The 9,611-nt window shown below is 50.4% G+C and overlaps 1 protein-coding gene across 1 annotated transcript in view; it reads left to right on the top strand.

Moving 5' to 3' along the window:
* Positions 1-227: 227 nt before the first annotated feature.
* KIAA0586 (KIAA0586 ortholog) overlaps positions 228-9,611 on the top strand; it is a 109,547-nt gene continuing 100,163 nt past the window's right edge. The window contains exons 1-4 of the mRNA XM_089522804.1: positions 228-576; positions 974-1,059; positions 3,196-3,262; positions 4,154-4,223. Of these exons, the coding sequence (XP_089378930.1) occupies positions 339-576; positions 974-1,059; positions 3,196-3,262; positions 4,154-4,223 (461 nt within the window). The 5' untranslated portion in view covers positions 228-338. The remainder of the gene's footprint in view (positions 577-973; positions 1,060-3,195; positions 3,263-4,153; positions 4,224-9,611) is intronic.

Below are 9,611 nucleotides of genomic sequence, written 5' to 3'. Positions count from 1 at the left end.
CGTGGTGAGACTCTACCCCCCTTCGTCTTGTGTGTGCGTTAACCGTCTTCACGTCGGCCTCGAATTATGGCGACCCTATGAATGAGACACCTGGTGTAGCTTAGTCATGGGGACCGGGTCACCATAAGTCAGAAACAATGCCAAGGCACACAACAACAACAGGGAGGCCTGCCCTCCTGTCCTTAGCTGAGCGCAACATTAGCTTTGTGCTTTGTTTTAAAGGAACAAGAGCCGAACTGTTTTCTATGAGCAGCTAACAAGAGTTCTCCGAAGAGATCGCTGTCTGGAGCTGAGCTTCTGCTGGCGACAGCCTCCTTGTCCACTCCATCTCCTTCCACATGAAGAAGAAACCCCTTGACGCTCAGGCGGCAGCGTCTGCTGACAGCAAGCCTGCTGCTTGTGCGAAGAAGAAGGTCTCCATTTCAGCAAAGAGGCTTCGGGAAATAGCTCCTCCCCGTCGCCTGGAACGCCCTGCGCTGACTAAGGATGAGGGAGCCTATGTCCCACCAGCATTGGCGGCAAACAAACCTGAACCTCGTAAGCTGACAACAGAAACATCTGAAGGCAAAACAGATGGTACGTTTGTTAGTGTTATACAGACTGAAATATTTCCATGTGGTCCAACTGATTTGTATCAGTAGAAAACTTCATTGACACATACATCTGCAGCACTTTCTCTGAGGCTGTCACCTCTCTTTATAAGCCATAAGTACTACAGATTTGACAGTTTCCATAAACCGTTTGTTTCCATAATGTTTTCACCTTTTCATCTAAATCACAGGTGAAGTGTTTTCCTATTGTTACGTTGCAAATTTCTTCTCCCCAGCTGGCTTTGCTCCATCTTATTTCCTCCAGTGGGTTTCTGACCACGTTCAGTTTTGGTTGTCATTTTGGCAGCTTTCCATTCCATTAAGTATTCCATTCACTGATTAATCAGGAAACACAACATACAGTAAATTAACATTTCTTCTAGGTGATCCAAGCAAATATTTTGCCAGAGGGTCAGAAGAGTTGCCATCTCCTGGAAAAGATGGACAAGCCTCACAGGCAACTCCAGAGGTAAGCATAGTAGTATTCTTTTCTTTTGATGACAAGTAATATTTCCTCTGTGAAGTCGAAGGCTTTCATGGCCGGCATCCATAGATTTTTGTGGGTTTTTCAGATTATGTGGCCATGTTCTAGAAGAGTTTCTTCCTGACGTTTCGCTGGCATCTTCAGAGAATGCTTGCCTGGAAAGGAGTTGGGTATAAATATATATTCCTTCCTTCCCTCTACATGTGTGTGTATGCACACATTTTAGATTGTATGCATTTGGCAGGACCCACAGTTTTATTATTATTATTATTATTAAACTTTATTTCTATAGCGCTGTAATTATACACAGCGCTGTACAAAGTCGGTGAAATTAGAAGTAAATAAAAGCCTGCCCAAGGCGTACATTCTAAGATAATAACAATTAAAAGAGGAATAGATAAAATTACCATATAGAAAGGAAAAAACAGAGTAAAAACATCAAATATCAAACAAATCACATCACCTCAAATATTGTCAGACAGCCAGATAACAATCACAAATTCCCTGAGAACGCTTCCCTAAACAATATGGTTTTCAGCTCAGCTTTAAAGCTGGTTAGGGAAGTGATGAGCCGTGCATGCAGAGGAAGAAGGTTCCAGGAATGAGGGGCAGCTAGAGAGAAGGGACGGATCCGGGATGGGGCAGAGGAGATCCTGGGTTGAGAGAGGAGACTTTGGCTACCAGAGCGGAGAGTGCGAGTAGGGATGTAGGGAGAGAGAAGATCAGTTAAATAAAGAGGGGCCAGCCCATGCAGGGCTTTAAAGGTGAGTAGCAAAAGTTTGTACCTGATGCGGAAAGGAAGAGGGAGCCAGTGAAGGGAAGACAACAGAGGGGAGACATGATCATAACGGCGAGCGAGTGAAATAATGCGTGCAGCTGAATGCTGAACAGAAATTAATGGGTGGAGATGAGAGAGGGGAAGCCCTGCCAAGAGGAGGTTACAGTAGTCTAGTCGTGAGACCACTAGGGCATGGACCAGTGTCTTTGCGGTAGAAGCTGAGAGATATGGACGGATTTTGGCGATATTATAGAGAAAAAATCTACAGACTTTGGCTGTAGTCTGGATCTGTGGGATAAATGACAAAGAGGAGTCAAAGATGAAACCGAGACTGCGGGCTTCCTGGACCGGCTGGATCGAGATGTTATTGACGGAAATAGAAAAGGAATAGTGAAGGGTGGGCTTAGGAGGGAAAACAAGAAGCTCAGTCTTGGACATATTGAGCTTCAGACGCCGATGGTGCATCCAGTGGGAGACAGCTGTTAAACAGGATGACACTTGCTGCTCTAGCTCTGGTGAAAGATTAGGGGTGGAAAGGTACAGCTGGGTATCATCGGCGTAAAGATGGTAGGAGAAACCAAAAGAACTGATAAGTTTGCCAAGGGAGAGTGTGTATAAAGAGAACAGAAGGGGACCCAAAACAGAGCCCTGAGGAACTCCAACAGATAAGGGGACAGAAGACGAGGTCTGACCACCTGAGACCACTGAAAAAGATCGATCTGACAAGTAAGATGTGCCTTGGTTGTTGTGCCTGTAAAATCTCATGTAAATTGATGGTGCTATATAAATAAATATGAACAAAAGCAACAGCCATAATAATAGTAATAGCATACTCTTGGTGTCATCACATCCACAAGGCTATCCATCTAGAATTAACAAACAGGATGACCATGGTCAAAATTCAGCATCAAGCTGGTGGATGTTATTTGTTGTCCTTTTGTCCTGTGAGTTGTCAAACTGCAGGAGGGGGCAGGCTTTGCTGCTGCTTACCAGTGGATAAGAGGAGACAATTCAGATGATGATGAAGGTGTTGGTCTCAGCTCAGAGGGGGAAAGAAGCAAGAGTGCTCTCACAGATGGAGTGCAGCCTGCTTTCCCTTCCTTAAGGAACTCAGGCCAGCCACATATTCATCATCTCTTCCTCCCCTCTCCAGCAAGAAGTAGCAGAGTCCTTGACAGTTGGGGCTTGACAGTTGTATGGGGGGGAAGGTTTTGGTACAGAATAGCCCCACATGCCCCTTGTCCAAAAAGACAGATGCATGTATATATGTAACAGGATGTTGTGCTATCTGTGTTACACAGAATTGAAGCTTTTTCCATGATTTTCTTTTTTCCCTCCAATAGGCTTATTGCCATGAAAATGCAGTACATGTTCCTTCAGAAATGAAAGAAGCAGCAGCTAAACAAAAAGGTAATGCAATGTGTTGTTTATGCATAAGATTGCATCCTTGTTTCTTGCTTCTGTTTGTCTTTTTTAAAATAATTTTTCAGTGTTCCTCGGAGAGTGAAATTGATCTTAACTCAACAAATTTTTACTTTTTTCCTGAACCAGAATAGAACCTGCAGTTTGCTCTGAAAGTCTTTGTTGAGTCTGAACTTGGAAAAAGAGTCAAGTTACCAGTTTAGAATAAATGTTCCTTCAAACAATAAAACACATGATGGATTGAGCTAAAATTCTGGCTCAGCTAGAATCAGAGTGAGCACACAAAATAGAATCATGATCTTGGAGGGTTTATATATTTTGCATATGTACATGCTTCTATACTCTTTCAAAAGCTAGCTCTGGAAAACATTAGGAGAGGATGGTACTGGAGCCCTGCTTCCCCCTTTTCACAGAGCTTTAGCTAACAAAGAGATTACAAAGTAGAAAGATACATATATACTTGTGTTTTCCCTCTGTTTCCTGTTAGCACCTCACATTCTTCTCCATACAATAGCCCTACCATTTTCTGGTTCTTTCTCTTATTCCAAACATAGCTTTAAAACGACCTTTTAAAATGATTTTAAATCCTGGAATCCATACTTCTGGAATGCTCTTTGACATAAGGTTGGGGTTCAAAAAATGGTGTGTCAGGCAAGATCCAGTCTTGTTGTATGTCCAGTTGTCGGTGATGAGTAGTATCTGAAGATGACTTTTTTCCTCATGTTGCAGTTTGTGACAATTTTGTTTTGTGCAAAGTATAGTTTGTTCTGGGCACCAGTGCTGTGTAGTTACTTGAGCCTTGGAGTAGGACACTGGGAGTCCAGGGTTCTAATTCCTGCTTACAACAACACAATAGTTTCTTTTTTTTCTGTTTTATAGCAGCAGACATTTTTGTCTCCCATTATGATGCTGGGCAGAAGGAGGCTGTAAGAGCTGTATTCAAGCAGCGGTAAGTGTGACAACTTAGAACAGTGTCTTGATCTCTTTGAACAGCTGTAAAGTGTTGCTGTTCTCAATTCAGATTTTTGAGGCCAAAAAAAGTGGAGTGTCCCATAATTCCCTTCAGTGTGTTTTAAATGGAACAACAGAAAAGGCATAAATGTAAACAATAAAATAATAATAAAATAAAAGTTTTATTTATATACCGCAGCCTTCCATAGATCAGGGCGGTGTACAACAGTGAAAAATACATAAATCAACAAATCGCGCGCAAACAGTGCATCAAAGAACAATAAAAGCAATGAAAAAGATAAAACCCCAGTTAGCCCTTCCTCATGGCCACGGAAGAGGAGGGAGGCCCTAAAAGATGTTCATGGGGGGAATGCTTGATGAAATAAGAAGGTCTTTAAATCCTTCTTAAATTGGGCCAGGGAGGTAGTCGAGCGGAGCTCAGCGGGCAGCGTATTCCAGAGGGCCGGGGCGGCGATGGAAAACGTCCGCTTAGTGACGGAAGAAAGCCTAGCCCCTGGCACCTTCAGGAGTTGCTGCCCGGATGTTCTGAGGGTGCGGGACGGAATATATGGGGAGAGGCGGTCCTTCAGGTATCCTGGACCCAAGCCATTTAGGGCTTTATAGGTAATTACCAACGCCTTATATTGAGCTCGGAAGCGAATAGGCAGCCAGTGAAGATCTTTTAAAATCGGTGTTATATGGCTGGTCCTGGGAGCACCAGTGACCAGCCGGGCTGCCATATTCTGCACCAATTGTAGCTTCCGAGTTTGGTATAAGGGTTGCCCCATGTAGAGTACATTGCAAAAATCCAGTCTTGAGGTTACCAGAGCATGTACGATCGTTTCAAGGTCCCTCTGGGCCAGGTATGGGCGCAGCTGGCGAATCAGCCGAAGCTGATAACATGTGCTCCTGACCGTCGCACTCACCTGAGCAGTCAGGTGAAGCGACGAATCCAGAAGCACCCCCAGACTGCGCACGGAGTCCTTCACAGGGAGCGTGACCCCGTTCAGGACAGGTGGAACCACCGCCATTCCTGGACCAGGGGAACCTATCACTAGTACCTCCGTTTTCTCTGGATTCAGCTTGAGTCGGTTTTCCCTCATCCAGCCCATTACTGACTCAAGACAGGCCACGAGAGGAGAGACACCATCCCCAGTCACTGCATCAGTCGGAGACATAGAGAAAATAATTTGGGTGTCATCAGCGTACTGATAACCCCGCGCCCCATGTCTCCGGATGACCTCTCCCAGCGGTTTCATGTAAATGTTAAATAGCATGGGAGACAGAATGGCCCCTTGAGGGACCCCGGTTTTAAGGGGCCTCTCGTCGGAGCACACGTCTCCCAGCTGCACCATCTGGGACCTCCCAGAGAGGTAGGACCGGAACCACTGGAGCGCAGTGCCCCCGATTCCCACCTCCGCTAGGCGCCCCAGAAGGATACCATGGTCTATGGTATCGAAAGCCGCTGAGATGTCCAAGAGCACCAGCAGGGACACGCTTCCCCTGTCGATACCCAGACGGAGATCATCGACCAAGGCGACCATGGCCGTCTCAACCCCGTAACCCGCCCGGAAGCCAGTTTGAAATGGGTCTAGATAATCCGTTTCATCCAAGACCGCCTGAAGTTGGATTGCAACCGCCCTCTCGATCACCTTCCCCAAAAATGGCAGCAGGGAAACTGGCCGATAATTATTATATACCAGGGGGTCGAGGGAGGGCTTTTTCAGAATAGGTTTTACAATGGCCAATTTGAGTTCTGATGGAAATTGGCCCTCCCTCAAAGATGTATTAATAATCCGGCGTAACAACGAAGTTACCGCCGGTCCCCCCTGGGCCGCTAGCCACGAGGGACAGGGATCGAGAGAGCAGGTCGTCTTCCGAACTCTTCCGAGGATCTTGTCCACATCATCGGTACTCACCAACTCAAATCGATCCAGTACAATAGAGTCCACGGAGGCTCTGGACACCTCTACCCTAGGTTTTGCTTGAATGTCGGCGTTAAGACCTTCGCTTATCCGAGAGGTTTTATCCGCAAAAAAGTCGTTAAATTGGTCACAGCAGGCCTTAGAAGGTTCAAGGATCTGGTTCAGGGAGGGGGGGAGCTGAGTTAGCTCCCTGACCACCCTGAACAACTCTGCTGGACGCGACTCTGCGGACGCAATGCGGGCACCATAGAACGAGTTCTTTGCTGCTCGTATTGCCTCTCCGTAGTCCTCTAACAGTTGGTCTAGGAGAGCCTTGTCGTCTAAGCGAAGGTGTTTCCGCCAACGGTACTCTAGCCGTCGCAGTACCCGCTTCCTTGCCCGGAGGTCTTCCGTATACCAAGGCTTACATTTGGAAGCGGGCCTGAGAGGGCGCTTAGGAGCGATACTGTGTATAGCCCTTGAAAGACCGGTATTCCAAATACCGGTGAGGGCATCAACAGAATCGCCGTCGCTACCAACCATGAGCCCCTCTAAGGCCTCTTGGAACCTTCCAGGTTCCATCAGCCTTCGAGGGTGGACCATCCGAATAGGTCCACCACCCCCGGGGGGGATCTGGGTAGAGACCTTGATTTTTGCCTCTACCAGGAAATGATCCGTCCATGACAAGGGGGAAATATTAACTATTTCCGCCCACGGATTTTCCGCATCCGAACAGAAGACCAGATCGAGAGTATTACCTGCACAATGTGTGGGACCCTGTATCAGCTGGGACAGGCCCATGGCTGCCATGGTTTCCATGAATTCCCGAGCCGCACCGGATGGAACATAGCTGGCCGCAAGAGGGATATTGAGGTCGCCCAGGACAAGAAGCCTGGGCGTCTCCAACATCAGCTCTGCGACCAACTGTGTCAGCTCGTTAAGGGAGTCCGCTAATGCACGGGGTGGCCGATACACTAACAGAATCCCTAGACTGTCCCTAGCCTTTAGGGTCAGGTAGATACACTCAATATGGGACGTCTGTCGGATGTGGTTCCTGATGAGGGACACGGTGTTCCTATGTATCAAGGCCACACACCCCCCCCGCCCACCTAACCTGCGCTGGTCCTTCACCGAGAACCCGGCAGGCAGGGCCTGAGCCCACACAGCATCCCCTTCAGGCCCTAGCCAGGTCTCGGTAATGCAAGCCAGGTCACACTTTGAGTCCTCCACAAGGTCGTGGAGGATGTGGGTCTTGTTGTTGATTGACCTGACATTGCACAGGAGCAGTGACAGGGTATGTGGCACGGTTGGAGCGACCCTCAGGTTCCTTTGGTTGGGAGGGGGACCGGAAGGAGGGATAGATATGATGCATCGATCCCTCCTTCCCCTGGAACGTAAGCCCCTTCTCCCACCGCCATACCTCCCCTTGCCCCACACTACCTCGATAGGAGCTCCGCTCAACACGATGTTATCCCTTCCCTCCCCAGCCTGTGCATTCCCCGCCACCAGTTCCTCCCCCCATCCCACCGTGGCAATATAAAGAGCAGGGGTTTAGCCACCCCAGGCATCCCCTGCTCTAAGGGCTCGAACCCAGCCTCCCTAACCCACCTAAAAAACGCAGCTGCGCAGTTGTGCAGCTGCGCGCTTGCTCTCTGGGGAGCCGCAGATGGTAAGTCCTGGGCGGCTCCTCCGCGTGGGTGCGCAGCTGCGCAGTGTCCTCCAAACACGGAGGACCGTCCAGCGGCACGGCGGTGGCCCCAGCAGCAGCAACACAGTCCTTGGGGGCGGGCAGAGGCGGGACGGAGGAGGAGGGCCAGACGCGTTGGATTTATCTAAGTCGCTCTCACCGACACGCCCCCTCCTCCGCCTTCCTCCAGGTGTTCCTGGCCCCCGGGATGGGCGCTTGCTCTCTGGGGAGCCGCAGATGGTAAGTCCTGGGCGGCTCCTCCGCGTGGGTGCGCAGCTGCGCAGTGTCCTCCAAACACGGAGGACCGTCCAGCGGCACGGCGGTGGCCCCAGCAGCAGCAACACAGTCCTTGGGGGCGGGCAGAGGCGGGACGGAGGAGGAGGGCCAGACGCGTTGGATTTATCTAAGTCGCTCTCACCGACACGCCCCCTCCTCCGCCTTCCTCCAGGTGTTCCTGGCCCCCGGGATGGGCGCTTGCTCTCTGGGGAGCCGCAGATGGTAAGTCCTGGGCGGCTCCTCCGCGTGGGTGCGCAGCTGCGCAGTGTCCTCCAAACACGGAGGACCGTCCAGCGGCACGGCGGTGGCCCCAGCAGCAGCAACACAGTCCTTGGGGGCGGGCAGAGGCGGGACGGAGGAGGAGGGCCAGACGCGTTGGATTTATCTAAGTCGCTCTCACCGACACGCCCCCTCCTCCGCCTTCCTCCAGGTGTTCCTGGCCCCCGGGATGGGCGCTTGCTCTCTGGGGAGCCGCAGATGGTAAGTCCTGGGCGGCTCCTCCGCGTGGGTGCGCAGCTGCGCAGTGTCCTCCAAACACGGAGGACCGTCCAGCGGCACGGCGGTGGCCCCAGCAGCAGCAACACAGTCCTTGGGGGCGGGCAGAGGCGGGACGGAGGAGGAGGGCCAGACGCGTTGGATTTATCTAAGTCGCTCTCACCGACACGCCCCCTCCTCCGCCTTCCTCCAGGTGTTCCTGGCCCCCGGGATGGGCGCTTGCTCTCTGGGGAGCCGCAGATGGTAAGTCCTGGGCGGCTCCTCCGCGTGGGTGCGCAGCTGCGCAGTGTCCTCCAAACACGGAGGACCGTCCAGCGGCACGGCGGTGGCCCCAGCAGCAGCAACACAGTCCTTGGGGGCGGGCAGAGGCGGGACGGAGGAGGAGGGCCAGACGCGTTGGATTTATCTAAGTCGCTCTCACCGACACGCCCCCTCCTCCGCCTTCCTCCAGGTGTTCCTGGCCCCCGGGATGGGCGCTGATATTTGACACATACCCTGTGCTAAAATGATGCTACAGGATGCCTACAGTGTTTTAAAGGTTCCTGAAGAGCAAGTGACATTTCTTCTCCCTTTGAATCTATTTTGACTGCATCCCAGCTTCAAAGCACTCTAGATGGTGATTTGTTCAAGCTATGGAGCTCTCCAGATGGTTTGGACTGCATTTCTCATAATCGTCAGGTCACTGTTGAAAAACTGTGGGTGTTGTGGTCTCAATCATCTGGGAAAGGGGACACCAGTTGTGCATTGCCTGCCCCTGTTCTAGCCAAAAGGTTCTCATAGGGCTTGTCTGTGTGGATTATTTACTTTGAATTCTCCCCGTGCCTACTTTGTCCTGTTTGCATGACTCAGGGCCAAAACCCTGAATCAGGCTCAGACTGGCTTCACAATGTCTGCATCTGATTCAGTCTTTCCTCTCCTTAACCTGAATTTAAAAACCTTTTGCTCTCGATTTTCGGCTTTCTCTATAGCGATGACAGGCAGCCACCTTCCCATTGCAGTCCCTGTAAGCCACCTGGAGCTTGGA

This window comes from Sceloporus occidentalis, unplaced genomic scaffold (assembly GCF_023333645.1).
Source record: "Sceloporus occidentalis isolate IW3139 unplaced genomic scaffold, rSceOcc1.0.p SCAF_4, whole genome shotgun sequence".
In the NCBI taxonomy this organism is placed as follows: domain Eukaryota; kingdom Metazoa; phylum Chordata; class Lepidosauria; order Squamata; family Phrynosomatidae; genus Sceloporus; species Sceloporus occidentalis.
Note: the sequence above shows the minus strand (reverse complement) of the source record. Positions and strands in the feature narration are given on the sequence as shown.